At 43.0% G+C, this 18,310-nt stretch overlaps 1 protein-coding gene across 7 annotated transcripts in view; it reads right to left on the reverse strand.

Annotated features, from left to right (window-relative positions):
* The window catches only part of LOC105480004 (phospholipase C epsilon 1), a 348,142-nt gene that overhangs the window by 91,238 nt on the left and 238,594 nt on the right, over nucleotides 1–18,310 (reverse strand). For all 7 annotated transcript variants that reach the window (XM_071069465.1, XM_071069466.1, XM_071069464.1 and 4 more), the window contains 3 exons: nucleotides 11,632–11,777; nucleotides 4,532–4,790; nucleotides 2,717–2,922 (listed from right to left, as the gene is read on the reverse strand). In XM_071069465.1, coding sequence (XP_070925566.1) covers nucleotides 2,717–2,922; nucleotides 4,532–4,790; nucleotides 11,632–11,777 — 611 coding nt within the window. The remainder of the gene's footprint in view (nucleotides 1–2,716; nucleotides 2,923–4,531; nucleotides 4,791–11,631; nucleotides 11,778–18,310) is intronic.

The following is an 18,310-nucleotide window of genomic DNA, read 5'->3' on the forward strand; positions in this document are numbered from 1 at the left end:
CTTCTTAAGGTGCAGCATGCCAAAGAGGGTCAACAATATTGAAAATGACGACAATAAGAACTTGCAGCTCCTATATGACTCTATACTCTTCTCTACACACCTTCATACTCCTCATTTCTATTTCCCAACAATGGTGCCGCATGCTACTCTGAGGTCTCTATGCCTTTGTATGTTTTTAAACATACAAATGCATAGCTTATTTATTCTTTAGGCTCATAAACAAAAAAGTAATTATTAATGAGCATTATAATTCATATGAAATGTAATTGCAATGCTTTCAGAATTCAGATGTTCCTAATCTTCAGGAGTTAGACATAAAAAGAGGCTGAGGTTAGCCCCTCTACAATCAAAAGAAATGCCTTAAACATTGCAGGACAAAGGATCCTCCCCTGTGACTGAACAAATGGTGAGGCTCATGACCCAGCTCTACTGTTTATTAGTCAGACAAGTGACTTCAGCTCGCTAGGCACAACTTCTTCATCTGTAAAGAAGTCAGATAAGCCTACTTGAAGACCCCATTGACATTTCAAGATTTTTTCAGCTCAATTCCCTCCCTGCCGAGACCTTGAAGTTTGTTTTGTTGTTGTTGTTGTAGAGACAGGGTTTCACCATGTTGCCCAGGCTGCTCTTGAATTCCTGGGCTCAAGTGATCTACCTGCCTTGGCCTCCCAAAGGGCTGGGATTACAGGCCTAAGCCACTGGGCCCAGCAAAAAGAAATCTTGAACTTTTTATAATCAGTTTTTGAGGTTTCTATGAGTGTTTCTAGTGGTTTTCTGGCAGAAGTAGCTGTGAGGTTTGTGAAGAATTATAAGAGCACCCTGTAGGTGGGGTAAACCAAAGGACCATGAGATTGTCCTTTCTTTGCTGTAGTTTTCTCAGGGCTGGTGGTTGCCAAGTGAACAGGGGCTAGAGGTTGCTGTTTGTAGAGTCTCTGTTTCAGTCAGATCAACAAAGCACAGCTCCTATGGGCTTTTCAATCTGCACGTCTTTGGCAGACATAACCCTGCACTGGACATTTTAACATGGGGCTCTCAATCAGGAATGGATTCCCAAGTCCCGGCAAATGGCCACAGAAGTAGTGCTTGCTGATCTGGTTTTGGTGAATTCCATTAAACAGTCCTACCACCTATCTTGTGTGTTGAGGTTCCTTTCAGAGTAGCAGTCACTTGAGGTAAGGAAGCTATCACTGGCACTTAAGTACACAAGTTTCAAAGTGAGGATTTCAATATGACTTCACAGGTTTTATAAAAGAAATATTTGCATTTTTGTGTTTTTCTCCCCTTCTAAGAGTGCTCGCAGCAGGGTTTGGAAAATGGGCAGTGGAAGAGAAATGTTCTTAGGATGTAGAAGATAAAATGATTAGGAAGAAGACAAGAGACTGTGGAGAAAATTAGAGACAATAATTTCATAACAGGTGAAAATGATGCAAGAAAGTTACCACTTGAAGGAACTCCAAGGGAAAGGAAAGGATAGTCTAGGGGTCTGACACTCAGTAAAAGTGGCAGTCCTGAAGGTATTTTAGAAAGGTCAAATGACATACACACACGCACAAACACACACACAGCCCCAGATGAAGGTTATTGTAAAAAAAGCCATGTGAAATTCATTATTTTATCTATTTCTATCTGATAGGGTTTAAGGAAGGAATTTCAGCCAGATACAGTACGAGGAAAAGGCATTTTTCTCCCAAACATCTGTTTAATTTTTCTTACAAATATTGTGAAACTTATAAAGAATTGTGATTTCCTCTTTCCTGTTACTGCTAGGAATCTCAGAACAAAATGTAGTCACTCTATAGACTATATAACATACATTTTTGTATGTTTTATTTTCTCCTATTCTTATTTTTCTTTAATATCCTCAATTATTCATATTTATTCTTAAAAGCATCTACAAAATCTTTTATTGGAAGAAATAGATATATACATAGATGCTGAGAGAGAGAGAGAGAGATTAAGAACTTAAATGGCTCTGAGAGGCTTTCTGTGCAGATGTGCTTATTTGTAGAGGTCTTCTCTCTATGTATAGATTGCCACTAATGTTAGCAACCTGTTAAGTGAAAAATCTTTGAAACAATCTCTGAACAACTGGAATTACTGAACAATTAAAAAACCTGCAGATGCCTTGTGTGTGTAGGGTTAATTTTACCTCAACTTACAGAGCAGCGTTTCTCAAAGTGAGATCATTAACCCTCGACTTAGAATCACCCAGAGGTTGGGAGAGGTAAAAATACTGATTTCTAGATATCACCCAGACCTAACTAAGTCAGTAGATTTGATTTAAAAGTATCTTAATACCCACCCCAGTACCCCACCCAAGAATTTAAAAAAACCACTGTTACAAAAACTAGGAAATAAAAGATCACAGCTCTCCTCCTGAAATTTAATGTGTTGAATTCTTAGAAATGGCAGGATAGCTCTAGGTTTGTTTGCTTGTTTTTTTTTTTTTTTTTTTTTTTTTTTTTTTTTTTTAAAGGGGTAATAGATGGTAAGAAGTTAAATTATGAGCAGTAATTTTAGAACAAAGCAGCAAAATGAGAGAAGTAAATTTGAATTTGGAATTGGTAAAGTTTGAAGATAAAGAAGTGTGGCTTAATGATAAAAGTGGCAGGTTTTGATGAGGTGTCCATCTGAAACTAAGCTGAAGTAGGAAAGAACTCATCAACAGGAAAAAAGAAGACATGAGCATTCCTCACTTTTAACGTGTAAAACTTACTGCCATCGGCTTTTATCCTTCAAGGAACTTTTCCTGGAGCTGTTCCCTTCACTGGGGCTGTCCTCCTCGTCTGTCTCCAGACTTCGACTGCAGCTCCGGATGACCTGAAAGATGCTGTTGACAGTGGACTCCTTCTCCGAATTCTTTAAGCCATTTTGTCCCACTCGTTGTAAGAAATTATCTTGTCCACTGTAATCTGCTACAAACTACAGAAAAATATATCGAGAATTTGCTATTGCAACTTAATGTGCCTGGATAACCTACTTGGCTAGGGAAAAGAAATCATAACGTAATAAATAATGGCATTTGTGCCTATTTTATGGGAAAGAAAACAAGAGCCTCCAGGAAAAACATTTTTTCGTTTCACCACATGAAATATCAAAATTCACCCTTGTTTCCACTGAGACAACTTTAATCCCTCTAGGAATCGACACTCCACTTCAAATTTAAAACACAAAAAACAATATTATTTCAGGGCTCCCTAAGGAGAAGGTTAGCCAATTTGCAGAGGAAGGGCATGGTTATTTTATCCTTATAGTGAGAATTGAGAAAAACCATGAGTAAAGTATGCTATTCTACGGAACCAGATAAAATGACTGGGCCCAAGCAAAACACTGAGAAGGGGTGATGTTTTGCTTTATTGCTCATGTGTTGTATAATAACACAGCGGCTTCTTCCTAGTTTTTGAGCTCTTTAAGCTCTTATTGTTTGTACAGTTGATCAGGAAGCTTCTCCCATCAGAGGTGAGAGCTGTGTCTGGGATAAGAGATGCGGAGTTCCCTCTTCTTAAGACGTGAGGAAGCTGGAGGGGTGTGGCCTGGGAGGCTTCCTTTAAGCATTCTCCTCCATTTCTTGCCCTTTTATCCTAGCTCATAACCCAGAGAGATGCGGTGGTGTTGCCTGTACCTGTCAGGGGTTCTTAAGTCTTCCTGATATCAGGTGATGCCTTTGCTCCCAGGTGACACAGAAGAGGCTGAAGGTTGAAGAGAGTCTTCCCACTCCATGGAGAAGGCGTGTACATGACTCTGTGTGTGTGTGTGTGTGTGTGTGTGTGTGTGTGTGTGTGTGTGTGAGAGAAACGTCAGTAGTAGGTTCTGTCATCATGGCAGGAATAATCCTAGATTTGGGTTTGGTCCCAGGTAAGGGACTTCTCAAAATCTCCATAAGCTTCTTTCCATTTTAGTAACTTCTTTCATTTTTAAACACCTTAGAGAGAGGTTTCCTTATCTTTTCCCTCCAGTTTCTCAATTCCCCGTCTCTCCAATGCCCAATGCCTTGGGTCAAAGCTCACACTATCCCTTCTGCTCTGGGAATCAGGAACAGGAGGCAATGAACCTGGGAGGAACGAGGCTCTGGGGATCAGGAGCCTGGAACTTGTCTCTACATGCATCTTCAGGCTCTCTAGCATCTTCCCACAAAGGATGAAAATAAAGCAGTTTTTTCTTCCACTGATGTGGAAAACTTAATACTGTCATTTGACTTTCGTTATCTCCTGCATCCAGACATTCCCACCCAATAAGAAAAACCTGTCAATCTTTAAAAACCACCAGAAAACAACGCCCTTTTTGACTTGTACTTACACATTAAACCTAATACATTAAAACTAATTTCACAATACTATGTCCCATACAGTGCTAGTCCCACACATTCTTTTCCACAGAACTTCCAAGGATCTATGTGCTACCCAGAAACAATATAACAATTATTAACCTTGTGTTCAATCAGCGATCATTTCTTTGGTGAGCACAGACAGGGCCTGATGAGACAGCCAGCAACAGTGGCTCTTCAGGCCAGGATGATTGTGAAAGGCCTTACCTCTAAAGTTTCTTCTTGGGAATTGTACCGCGGGCATATCTTCATGAGGCCAGAGGCGCCGTCAAGCACTTCACAGAGCTCCTTAAGAAACACTCCACAGAACGGAACCACCTTACAGCCAGGGATGTGCAGGGCACGTGTCACCACCTTTCTGTACTCACAAGAGGACTCATGCTGGGCCATAGCATCCTTCAGGCTCCTCATGGTCTCAATATCAGACTGGTCCATAAACTGCCACATTTTTAAAACTTTTCTTGACCTATTGCGAGTAAATGACGTTTTTTAGACTGAAGAAGAAATAATATAGTTTACAGCAAGGAGCCTAAATTCCATACAAATTCATTCTCTTTACCAAGTTTTTTTTTTTTTGGTGGAGTCTCACTCTGTTGGCCCAGGCTGGAGTGCAGTGGCGTGATCTCGGCTCACTGGGTTCAAGTAATTCTCCTGCCTCTGCCTCCCCAGTAGCTGGGATTACAGGCATGCACCACCATGCCCGGCTAATTTTTGTATTTTTAGTAGAGATGGGGTTTTGCCATGTTGGCCAGGCTGGTCTCGAACTCCTGACCTCAGGTGACCCAAGTGCCTCAGCCTCTCAAAGTGCTGGGATTACAGGCCACCACGCCCCGCCCCAAGAGTTCTTTACTTGTTAATATTTGTGTAGGGTTCCTATCCCCACCTACTTCCCCAGATAATATGAATAATACTTTTGTAAATTGAAACTAAAAATTAAATAGGACAGATACAAACACAAATAGGGATATGGGATATGTTAGTTATAGAAGCTGGGCACTGAATGTAGGTTTGCGTTTTTCTGGCAGCTATGGCCAAAGAGGGAAAGTAGAGGGTAATATGGTTTGTACAGATATTGGTGGAGGAGGACTGCCTGGGGAAACCTGGCCCATCTGGTCCTCTTGATCTTTTAAATATTACTCTTGGATTAATCCAGCCCCTTAGTGATCAACATGAAGCCTATTGTTTTCACCTCTTCCATAGAATTGATTTTTACTGAATCAAGCTTTGACATGAAGCCACCAGCTCATTTTTGGGGACCTTGTTGTAAAGTATTATTTGCATAACAGGATGTTAAGTGGGACTTTCCCTATTCTGAAACTCCTGCTGAGACCCACAGGTGACAGTGCACCACACCTTTTAAAGAGAGGCCCTCACAAGGTGTTACCTGAACTGCTTTGCCCAGAGTGGTCTCCCACTCTCCTTTGGCCCATGCAGAGAAAGTGGATCTGAGCAGATAGCTTGGGAATATTTCTCTGGGGGCAATTGTGGGAGGGCTCACCTTTCTGTAAGAGGACAAGGTCACCCCAAGTGAATTCCATGGGGACACTGACCTGTGTCCTGGGCAGTCTGTGGATCACAAGAACTGGTGCATGAATCTTGCCTAAAGATTTGAGGCTAGCTGGAGCTGCCTGATGGCAAAGGGAGAGAAAAGATTCCAGTAGATATGTCCTGTGCTTGCACAGTTGGGAGGGCAATGTGCTGACTATTTCCTGTGAGTCAGGAGGGGATACTGTGCAAAGAGGTGGGGCTGGAGCTGTCTTGAAGGGTCTGCCTGCCGAAAGATGAGACCCTAGCAGAAAGGGCCTGTGAGGACAGGACCTGGGGGGGCGGTGAGGAATAAGAGGTTGACCAGAGGGTACACTGCATTTTGCTAGGTAATGCTGCAGTGGGGAGGTGGAAAAAATTAGAGAGAGTAACTAGTAAGAAAACCTAAAAGCACCCTCCATTGGTCTCTGTGAGGGCACCAAGGCCAGCACAACTGCCCCGTCAAGTAAGACTCTGTGCTCCCTCTATCCCCATCCTTTCCCCTCTCCTCTCCTGTCCACTTTTTTTCTGTAGACATCCAGTTGCAGGGAAAAGTAAGAAAAAAAGACAAATTATATCTTCCCCACTACTACAAGTCTCTGAGACTGCTTGTGTTGTGAAACACAGAGAAAGGAAGAAGATATATATTGAATGAGATATTAAAATTTTGATTTAGATTAACTGGATTACAAAATCACTGTGTAATATATAAGACATCCAAAGACATAAAGAAGTACAACATGACAAACACCCACGTGCCAATCTCTCAGTTTAAAAAATCAAACATCAACAATGTGGTTGAGGCCCTAGTGTATTCCTCCAAGAGCACATACTCTATTCTTCCCTCACCAGACAGGACCACCACTGGGACTTTGGGGTTCTCCTTTCCTTAAAATTCTTCGTACTTTTTCAACATATGCATCTATCACCAAGCAAGTTACAGAATTGTGTATTTTTAAACTTTATGTAAATAGTATCACATGGTAGATACTCTTAGACCGAGGGTCCCCAGCCCCTGGGCCGCAGACCAGTACCGGTTCATGGCCTGTTAGGAACTGGCCACACAGCAGGAGATGAGCAGTGGGTGAGCAAGCTTTACAGCTTGAGCTCTGCCTGCTGTCAGATTAGCAGCGGCATTAGATTCTCATAGGAGCGCAAACCCTACTGTGAACTGCGCATGTAAGGGATCTAGGTTGCATGCTCCTCATGAGAATCTAATGCCTGATGATCTGAGGGGGAACAGTTTCATCCAAAAACCATTTCCCCCCACCCCCACATCCCCAGTCTGTGGAAAAATTGTCTTCCATGAAACTGGTCTCTGGTGCTAAAAAGGCTGGGGATCCCTGTCTTAAACAACTTGTTTTTTGTTTTTTTAAACAGCCTTAAGTTTGCAAGACTCATTCATGTTCAAGAGCACAGGAGAATGAGATTGTGTGTTAATTGGGAAAGTGACTGGAAAAGCTACAGGATCTTTCAATGTAGCATAATCCAGGGTCGGGGGAGGGAGAGCCGGTTGGAAGCTTTGAAAGGCAATCAGATCAGAAAAGTAAAAGCATACTATGATTTCATCCTACTAAATCCAGCTTGTCCTATAACTGGATTCTTATAAGACAGTGAGAATTCTTTTTTGGGGAATGAAGTGGGGGTAAAAACAAATGAAGTGAATGAATGAGACATGGTTCTCACTGGTTTCTTATTGTGTGAGTAATGGAGTAGTTATGGTTCACTTGGGGGCAAAGGGCAAACTTCAGCAAAGATCAATTCTTCATTGTTGAATTGAGAATTGACACTATTTTAAAATCTTTTATTCACCTTTATGATTATAAAGATACTAGATACTCATTGTAGAAAATCTAGAAAATATCAAAAATATAGCAAACCCACTTATAATTCTACCATACACAGACATTCCTTCCAGTATTTATCTTATTCTTATCTATATGGGTATATAAATATTGCTGAGGTTATTCAGGATAGAGAGCTTTGTTCCCAGATAGATTCATGTATTATGTGTCACCTGCTTTCCAATGATATAAAAACTTTTCAGGCCAGGTGCAGTGGCTCATGCCTATAATCTCAGCACTTTGGGAGGCTGAGGAAGGGGAGATCACTTGAAGCCAGGAGCTCCAGACCAACCTAGGAAATGCAGAAAGACTCCATTTCTTAAAAAAATTTAAAAAATAGCTATTGTGCTTGTACACTCCTTGTAGACCTAGCTACTTGGAAGCCAAAGCGGGAGGATTGCTTAAGCCCAGGGTAAGAGGTTACAGTGAGCTATGATCCTGCCCCTGCACTCCAGCCTGGGTGATAGAGTAAGATCTTATCTCTTAAAAATTTGTTTTTTTACCTCATGCCTGTAATCCTAGCACTTTGGGAGGCTGAGGCGTGTGGATCACTTGAGGTCAGGAGTTCAAGATCAGTCTGGCCAACATGTTGAAATTCCGTCTCTAGTAAAAATACAAAAAAATTAGCAGGGTGTGGTGGCAGGTGCCTGTAATCCCGGCTACTTGGGTGGGTGAGGCAGAAGAATTGCTCAAACCTGGGAGGTGGAGGTTGCAGTGAGCCAAGATTGCACCATTGCACTCCAGCCTGGGCAACAGAGTGAGACTCCGTTTCAAAAAAAAATGTTTTGTTTACAAACATCATTTTTGATGGCTATTTAATATTCCATTATCTGGATGCAGCGTATTATTTCCTTTAACTATTTTCCTATGTTGTTCACTTGGGTTATTTTAAACTGGCACAATAACTAAGTAAATATTCTTGATTGTAAATCTTTGTACTTCTTACTAGTGGCTTAAAAGAGCTAAGAATTTAGAGGAGGCAAAATGTACAATGTCTATAAAAAACCAAAGTCACTTAACAACAAGTATGCTTTCTCTTCCCATTTAATTGCTTAAAAAATAAAAAAAATCGGCCGGGCGCGGTGGCTCACACCTGTAATCCCAGCACTTTGGGTGGCCGAGGTGGGCGGATCACCCGAGGTTGGGAGTTCGAGAGCAGCCTGACCAATAGGGAGAAACCCCATCTCTACTAAAAAAAAAAAAAAAAAAATACAAAATTAGCTGGGCGTGGTGGTGTATGCCTGTAATCCCAGCTACTTGGGAGGCTGAGGCAGGAGAATTGCTTGAACCTGGCAGGCGGAGGTTGCAGTGAGCCGAGATCATGCCATTGCACTCCAGCCTGGGCAACAAGAGCGAAACTGTCTCAAAAAATAAAATAAAATAAAATAATCTCTATTATGTTGATAATAGTTAATTGCTTGGAACCTAAACACTTTCAAGCCTAAAAATGCACACATAAGCTCTGCCTCCATAATCATTGCAACGTAACGGTATCTGGCCACTTATCTCCTGTGTACAGAATAGCTGTCAACAAAAAACCTATTATACCTGGTACTTTCACCTATTTATCTGTAAAGATCAGTTTAGTTTTAAGCCAAACACAGGAGCATGAAACTAGGCAGCAGTGGATCTGGGGTATGAGCCAAAATGCATTGGGATCAGTGTTGAGGTCTGTCCTGGTTTGAGATTATTCCTCATTTAGGGAAATCACCAGACTTTACGGTCTTCTTGGATTTTGGATTTAAACTCAGCTGAATCTTACAGTCCCATTCATGTATGACCTCCATAGGTCCTTCTGAGGCCATTCTTGTAATAAGAGAATCTAGAACATGGCATGTGGCAGCCGGCCTCCAAGACGGCCTCCCATGGTCCACACCTCCTGATTTTGTGGCTTTGTGCAGTCCCTACCCACAAGGAGTCCATGCTGGTCCTACGTGATCAGTACAATATGGCAGGAGTGACTGTGTGTGATTCCTGAGGCTCGCATCACAGCCTCTGCCTCCCTCTCTTGGATTGTTCACTTCGGAAGGAGCCAGTCACTGTGCTGTAATGACAGTCATGTTGTGGGGTCAGGAAGCGAGGTCCCTGGCCAACAGCCAGCACCAACTTGCCAGACACAGAATGATAAGCATCATTAAAATAAAATAACTTTATCAAAATATGATAATTATTTTCTTAAAAGAAATGTAATACACATTTTCTTTTTTCTTTTTTGTTTTCTGAGAGAGAGTTTCCCTCTTATTGCCCAGACTGGAGTGCAATGGCACGATCTCTGCTCACTGTGACCTCCGCCTCCTGGGTTCAAGTGATTCTCCTGCCTCAGCCTCCTGAGTAGCTGGGATTATAGGCACCTGCTACCACGCCCAGCTAATTTTTGTATTTTTAGTAGAGATGGTGTTTTACCATGTTGGCCAGGTTGGTCTTGAACTCCTGACCTCAGGTGATCTACCCACCTTAGCCTCCCACAGTGCGGGGATTACAGGTGTGAGCCACCGTGCCCAGCCTACATGTTTTCTTTATAGAAAATTGATCACAAAGAGAATCAAAATCATCTGGATACAGCCTTCTATTCTCCAAGGCTTTTTTTTTTTTTCCACTTTTTCCTTCTTTTGAGCCATGCCTTATGCATTTGTATGACTATCTTAAATGTCAAGGACATGATCATTTGGGTTTACTCTTAGTTAAGAAAGTTGAAAAGGACAAAAAAAAAAAAAAATTAGAACTCTGGGAGCTGTCATCTCCTCCCCCAACCCAGAATCCCTACATAGGGACCTGGAGAATCAAGGAAAAATCTCAGTAATGTTTTGAAGTAAAATTCATTTGTAGTGAGAACCCTCATGAGGATGGTGAATCTCAGGAAGCAATAACAATAATAATAACAATAACTGCTCTTTATGAGGCCTTACCATACGCCAGGCACAGGTGTCAAATACTTTATATTATTTCACTGAATTCTACCTAAACATGTAGGTGCTTTTTAGTATTATCCCCATTTTGCAGACAAAATAACTGAGGCTCAATGAAGTCAAGTAGCTTGCCTGGATCACACAGCTATTCCTTGGGGGAACCAGGATTTGATTCCCTGTGATTCTGACTTAAGAACTCATGCTTTTCTTCCTCACATACCATGCTGCCTCCCGTAGGAGTAAGAATAGTTACTTTATGCCAGGTAACTGAGGCTAAAAGGGGATAAAGCAGGCGACTTGATGAACAGGATGGTGATTTTGTTATTAGCTTGATGGAAAAGGCATAAGAGCAGGATATCATAGTGGTCAAGATCATAGGCTCCGAAATCAAGGTTGCCTGCATTCCCAGCAATGCCAGGTGACCTTGGGTGAATGACTTAATTTCTCTTAACCTTAGCTTCCTCTTTTGTATAATGTGGGAATAATAATAGTATCTACCTGATAAACCTGTTTTGAGAATTAAAAGATACAATATAGGGAATGTGCATAGCCCATACTTGACATAAAGTGTTTGATAATAATGAGAGCTAGCATTATTGGAGGCCTGTTGTTAATGCTAGCCACTGTAATTACTAAGGGCAGTTGGTGGTCTATAGCATACAGCACTGGAACACTACATAAGGCAGGCCTGAAAAGAGACAGGTAACAGTGGGGTTCATAGGACAGGAAGGGGAATAGTCAATGGTGGGGTTGATGGGTTATGCAACCAAGTAATTTCACTTGGGTTGGCCAAGAACACAGAATCACAGCAGATCCAGTGAAGTAGGATTGTGACTGGCCCACAGGGGCTGAATTCTGCAGCATCTTTGAGGGACAGGGCCTTTGGTGCTGAAAGAAGATAATACATTTCCCAAGATAATAATTTCCAATTACCTGGCTTGGGTAAAGGTGACTCCATGGACAATTAACTCAGAGCCATTTAGGTGATGAGAAGCAACTGTGCCAAGATAACCGTATTCCCCACTGACTATACCTGAGGCCAGCCAAGAACTCCATGACAGCGTTGTAGTTGCCCATGTTCCAGCAGCACTTGGCCACATGCACCAAATATGAAAAGACTTCTCGCTTCTCCTCCATGGAGCCTGCCGTGAGGATCAGCCACGTCACCCAGGAGCTCACCTAGAAAACACACAGAGACATTCACGGGAATTATGTCCTAGAAGTTTGGCATTTTTTTTTTTCCCAAAAGTATTCTTTGTTTTTCTAAAAATACTAATTTGGTATTAGGAAATGAAAGACCTATATGTCCTTAATCTCTTGTAACTCTCTCTTTATTTTCTTTAAAACAAGAAGGCTAAAAAAGGCAATTCATAAAATCCTTTTATCGAAAAAATGTCTTGAGACTATAAGAAAATAAGGCCTAAGGATAATTTTGATTGAAAGATATTTGACTGATGGACATTAAAATGAAATGTACTTAACCCATCAATTAAAGACATTTACTAAGTATTAAAATACATAATATCAAATGAAAAATAAAAACATTTTTAAATGATCTTTTACAAATGCCTTATCTATTATGCTCCTCAAATGACAAAATAATATGAACAAATATTTATAGAGCACTTATTATGTGCCAGGAACCATTCTAAGCACTTTACCTATATTACCTCACTTATCTCTCACAACAATTCTAAGAGTCAGGGACTGTTATTGTCCTCAGGGATGTGTGTAAGGTCTTCAACCACACTGACGGTAGCAAAGCCTAGGTTTGAACTTAGGGTGTCTGCTCCAGAGGTTGCACTATCAACCACTCACAAATGCCTGATGTGTTTACACAAACTCTAATGTTCTCCAGTTCTGGGCTTAAAGTTCTTCTAATGCAATTTGTTTTTCCTGCTACACAGACTGGAGGATAATATTTTAAAATGATCCATGTCTACACCCTCCCCTTATGATATGCAGCCTCTAAATCATCTTCTTCTGATCTAAGATTTTTTTGCTGCCACCTTTTCTTTTGTGCTTGGATGCTGGTGTCCACCTAAGTTACCTTCTCTATCCTGACTAGCATGTGGGTTGATAAACTTGATTGTTAACAGAACCAAAGTCTTGGTCTTGACTTCACATGGCCCTACTAGCTCTGCTTGGTTCAGCATCAGCGCTGAAGCCTGAGCAGCGACACTTTTCTCTGGCCTAAGTGAGAGATGCCAGAACAGAGAGTTTATGGTGACCCATGACAACTGCAGGAAATAAGAGCTCAAGGTCAATAGCATACTGCGTATAAGTGGATAAAATGATAAGAATTAATGGCATTGAGTGCTGGCAGCAACCACAGAGGGCAGTGCAACCCCATTTTTCCAGATCGAGAATCCACGGCTCATGGGAGAAGTGACTTTTCAAGGTCACAATTCTTGTTGATATCAAAAGTAGAGCTCCCAGCCCAGTGCTCTTTCATCTGATGAAAGTTGACAGTTTCTTTCTTTCTTTTCTTTTTTTTTAGACGGAGTGTTGCTCTGTCGCCCAGGCTGGAGTGCAATGGTATGATCTTGGCTCACTGCAACTTTGAGTAACTGGGATTACAGGGCCCGCCACCATGCCTGGCTAATTTTTATATTTTTAGTAGAGATGGGGTTTCACCATGTTGGCCAGGCTGGTCTTGAACTCCTGACCGCAAGTGATCCACCCACCTCAGTCTCCCAAAGTGCTGGGATTACAGGTGTGAGCCACCGTGCCCGGCCGAAAGGTGAGTTTTTTCGGACTTGGCTCTGGGTAGGTCCTCCTAAGCACTCAGTTTGGAGCTGCACATGTGAAGGCAGAGCAGGAATAAAAGGAGAAAATGCTGAGAAGAGTCCAAAATAAGCGCAAAGAGATGAAAAAACAAAATGAATGGTTGCTCACACCTCTTTCCTATCCCTACATAGAAACAAACAGGAAAATCAGACCAACAGGGAGTTTTAGTAATAAAACAGGTCTATTCCCTGGTATGAGCCAGAGGCACTGGAGTAATTAATAATCTTCCTCTTCCCTTCTGAAACAGACTAAAGTAAAACGTCCTGGGCTACCTGCCACCCCCAAGCCCAGTCCTGAGCCTAGTGGGCTCCCAGCATATGCCTCTGCCCTCCATCTGTTCTGGACTTCACTGGGCCCTCGGGTGGCATCAGGAGAACAGGTCTGGAATCAGACCCTTGGGACAAACCCTGGTCCACATCATCCCAGGAACTGTCTGGGATTCCTAGTGCTGACCCCTCTCCCGCAGCTACGAGTAACCCCTTGCTCATGGTCTCCATGCCTGTCCTCTCACTTGGTTCCTTGGTTACAAGTCACCTTTGTGAAACCCCGGCTCACTAGAGCAAGAAATTATTTTGCTAACAGAAACTGAGTCATTGGTGATTCCATCTGATTCTTCCTTTAGCCTGACTGGTTTTGAGGAGCCCTATCCTACAATGGGAAACCATCAGCAAACACTTAGCATCACAACCCTACTGACTCTTTGAGTTGGAAATTCAAACAGGTCTCACAAATAAAAATGAGATCCTGAAAATTAAAAAAACAGTTTCTCAAAGCCACCCAACTCATTAGTTGTTGAGGCCTCTGGCCATATTGTCTCCATGGCTTTAGCTCCTTTCTGGTTGAAATTGATGGCAAATCAGGGTCTCTGGAAAGTCGTCATTCTTTCAGGCTGTTCTGATACCATGCATTGACTTACTAGTCCAGTGGCTGGAAAGGGTTAACTCACCTCCCCCTGGAGAGGTCTGCTTCGCAGGGCAGGTGGAGACCACCACTTGGTTTGTGTCACAATCCTGATCACTCATCCAGATTTATTTCCTATCAGTCAAATCATTTTCCATATACTTTCCCACAACGTGAGGAAAAAAATAGCGATACCATATTTCACATGGAAACCTAATTTAAACCAACTGTTCCGTTGCCGAGTATGAGTCCCCAGGGCCCTCGTTGTTGAGATTATGTAAGCACTGTTATCATAAACATACACACACAGACACACACACACACACACCCAACATCTGCTTACAAGCCTCATGGACAATTCTTATTATGGTCTGATGTATTCATAACTTTATAAGCATTAAGTGGTGAGAGGGTCACCACTAATTATAAAATAATAAATGACAAAAAAGGAAATGAAGATTCAGTGACAAATGTCAAAATGTTAACCAAAGCATAAAAGGTGGTCACATTTACTAGATGGAAAATGGGATGTGTTGTCAATCCAGAAAGAATTTCAGGACACTGCAATCACATAGAAAAACAAAAGAAATTTATATAAATATAAAGTACTATGGTTTAGGCATACAGAGTGCTAGTAGAGCAGAAAGGTGCTAACGGTAGCAGATTATTTTGCTTATTTCAACAGCAAGCACAGAATCAGGAGAGAATCTGGCCCCCAGCCCAATTCTTTAAGCACCTCTCCCAGAAGGTGCTGGGCTAATCCTGACATCATAACCCCCTGGACCATGCCCACAACTCCTCCACAACTGACCCTCCCACAATATCTTTTTTTCCTTCCTTTTGCTTTTCTCAGTACTCTTAGGCTTAGCAAAACAGAACAGTTTGCTCCCTCTCCTCACATCAAATACCTTATTGGTGTCACACACACTCAGTTTGGAAGGAATGTTCTTGCATCATTCAAAATGACCTTTCCCTGGTCCACCATGTCTTACTTGTGTCCTCTGTGAAGCCAAATCTTTACTTTGGCCCACCAGGCCCCTGTCCATTCTCCAACCACCTCACTTCTCCCCTACATCCCTCCTTTTAGGGAGGTAAACTAGGCTTTTTAACATCTCAGGAATCTTGAACTGGTTGTTCCTTCTGCAGGAAGGCTCCCCATCAGCCCAGATTCATTTTTTCTAAATTTAAAAAATTTATTTATTTATTTATTTATTTTGTAGAGATGCAGTATCACTATATTACCCAGGCTGATCTTGAACTCCTGGCCTCAAGTGATCCTCCCACTTCCGCTTCCATAGCATTGGGATTACAGATGAGCCACCACACATGGCCTGTCATTTTACTCATCTAACCCTACTCATCCTTTAGGCAGCACTGTCCTGAGACCATGCCATCAGGATCCTGCCCTGGACCCTAGGCTTCAGAAGGCTCCACACTGGCTGTCATCCAGCTGTGCCCTCCCCGTAGAGTAAGAAGTCTATGGGGTGGAGGGGACGTGCCTGTCCACAGGCTGCACACTCACTTCTAGATAATTTATCCCTTGTAAACCCAGGCCTCCCAAATTCCCTGTCCAAACAGCACCAAGCCCACTGCTGGTCTGCAAGGGCTGTTGATTTGGATCAGTCCTTCAGAGGGTAGATTGTAACCCCTAGGCCTAAAGCCAGGCCAGAGGGCAGTGGGGGTGGGGGTGATGTGTGGACAGGGTTTGAACATGAGGCCTGAGGTATCCACACTCTGGCACACAAGCCAGGATGGGAAGAGAAGGTGGGAAGGCCAACATGCTGGGGCCTCCCTTGTACTCGCGCCCTGGTCCCCTAAAGGAAAGGGTGAGGCTGCCTTCAGGAGTCTGATAAAAACATCGTTTTCTTGAGCAGAACTTCCTTGACTTCCCACCTGGAGTGTGTCCACTCACTGTGTGCTCTGTGGTGCCCCCACATCACCCTGACCCTGGCGCACATTTAGTGCTGTGATCCTCATGAAGGCAGATGCTGGATCTGCTATGCTCAAGGGTAAGCAGCAGTGTCGGTGACCTGTCAGGATCTGCCCTCAGTAAGTTTAAACAAGAGTCGGCAAAGGAGTGAACATATGAATGAATGAATGAATGAATGAAACTTAGCTTTTTTAGGGAGGCTTTTCTCATGGTTCGCACCTTCCATTCCATTTCTTCCTATTTCTCTTCGACTTAACGTAGGACCTTGAGTCCAAAGTTTCACTTGGATTCTCACCACTGCACGGTTTTGCATCTGGTTTATTTTTGTTATATTTGTGTGCCTGACTCTTTCACATGGGTCTGTTCTGTCTCCCCCAGCAGACCCTTAGACCTCCAGGACAGGGACCATCTTTCCCACATTTCCAGCATGGAGTTGCTCAGTGTCTCTGGCAGACAGGCAGGCCATCCAGAGTCCCAGGAGGCCGTGGGCAGGGAGGATTCTCAGCTTCCAAACGCTCAGGGATTATATTTGGGAAAAGGCCTGAACACTTCCCAGTGCCGTTCCCAGGTCCAGAAAAAGGAGACAAATGACATTCTGCCAAAAAGTTTCTTGAATATGCCAAGCAGACGTTTTCATAGAGATGATCATTTGTAATGGGTATCTGGTCACTCTAACTGCAAAGGTTGAACTCAAATGGTAAAGTCTACAAAATACAATGAAAGTCTAGACAGAGCTACTTTCTTTCTTTCTTTTTTTTTTTAGACAGAGCTTCCCTCTTGTTGCCCAGCTGTAGTGCAATGGTGCAATCTTGGCTCACTGCAACCTCTGCCTCCTGGGTTCAAGTGATTCTCCTGTCTCAGCCTCCCGAGCAGCTGGAATTACAGGCATGCACCACCACGCCTGGCTAATTTTGTATTTTTAGTAAAGATGGGGTTTCTCCATGTTGGTCAGGCTGGTCTTGAACTCCCGACCTCAGGTGATCCACCCACCTGGGCCTCCCAAAGTGCTGGGATTACAGGCGTGAGCCACCACACCTGGCTACGACAAAGCTACTTTCAAGTAGTTTATGTGTAGTGCACATCCATGCCTATCCTCCATAGAGCTTTACTAAAACATCTTGACTAGCACATGTGGGCATGTACACATACACAACATGCACATGTGTGCATGCACAGTCACACACACACACACACACACACACACACACACACACACACACACCCCTGCATAGGCAGTGCTTCTCAAATGTGGAACACTGACATCAGAAGCGCTGGGGGTGGTGTTTGGGTGTTTGTTCAAATGTAGATTCCAAGGCCTCACTCAGACTGATAAATCAGGCTCTCTTAAGGCCAGATATCAATAATTTGCATTTTTAGATAAACTCCCTGGTGAGTCTTATATGCACTGGAGTTTGAAAACTCACCCAGGGGCTCAGTGACCTTTTTCTGCACCCCAGGGCCTTGAGTCAGAGCTCAGGCATCATTTCTGTAGTACCAGTACAAAACTATAAATCACCTCTCTGGCCTCGCCTGTTAACTGTACCTGAGACTGAGACCGTAACCCATCTGGAACAAGGGGAAGCTGCAGGGAGGCAGCACAGAGTAGTGGCGGAGCCCGGTGCTGGAGATGGGTGGACCTGCCTACACTCCCAGCCCCACTGTTTCCTGTGCGTGCCCCTGAGGCAAGGCGTCTAACTGCTCTGAGCCCTGATTCCCTTTTCAGTAAAATGGGCATACTGTTTACCTCCCAACATTGTTGTGAGGGTGCAGTTGGAGAGTATATCTAAAGATCTCAGCATGATGCTTAGTGTGCAGTTAAGGGCTTGACGGATGTTCACTACTGTGACTGCTCTGCTGCTGCTAGTACTGTTGTAGAGATGCTGAATTCCAGGTAACAGGACACAGAAATCCTGAAGACTGGAATCTCTAAATCCCACTTCCTAACAGGCTGGACCAGGAAGAATCTGTGACTGCCCTAAGGGTTTGTGCCCCAATCACAGTCCCCTCCTAAGAGAAGGATAACTCAAATGTTACCTCTTCTCCCAAGGCTTCCCTGGCTCCTTGATAGGAATAAAACAGCATGTTTTCATTA

The sequence above is a fragment of the Macaca nemestrina genome, chromosome 9 (genome assembly GCF_043159975.1).
Source record: "Macaca nemestrina isolate mMacNem1 chromosome 9, mMacNem.hap1, whole genome shotgun sequence".
NCBI classification, from domain to species: domain Eukaryota; kingdom Metazoa; phylum Chordata; class Mammalia; order Primates; family Cercopithecidae; genus Macaca; species Macaca nemestrina.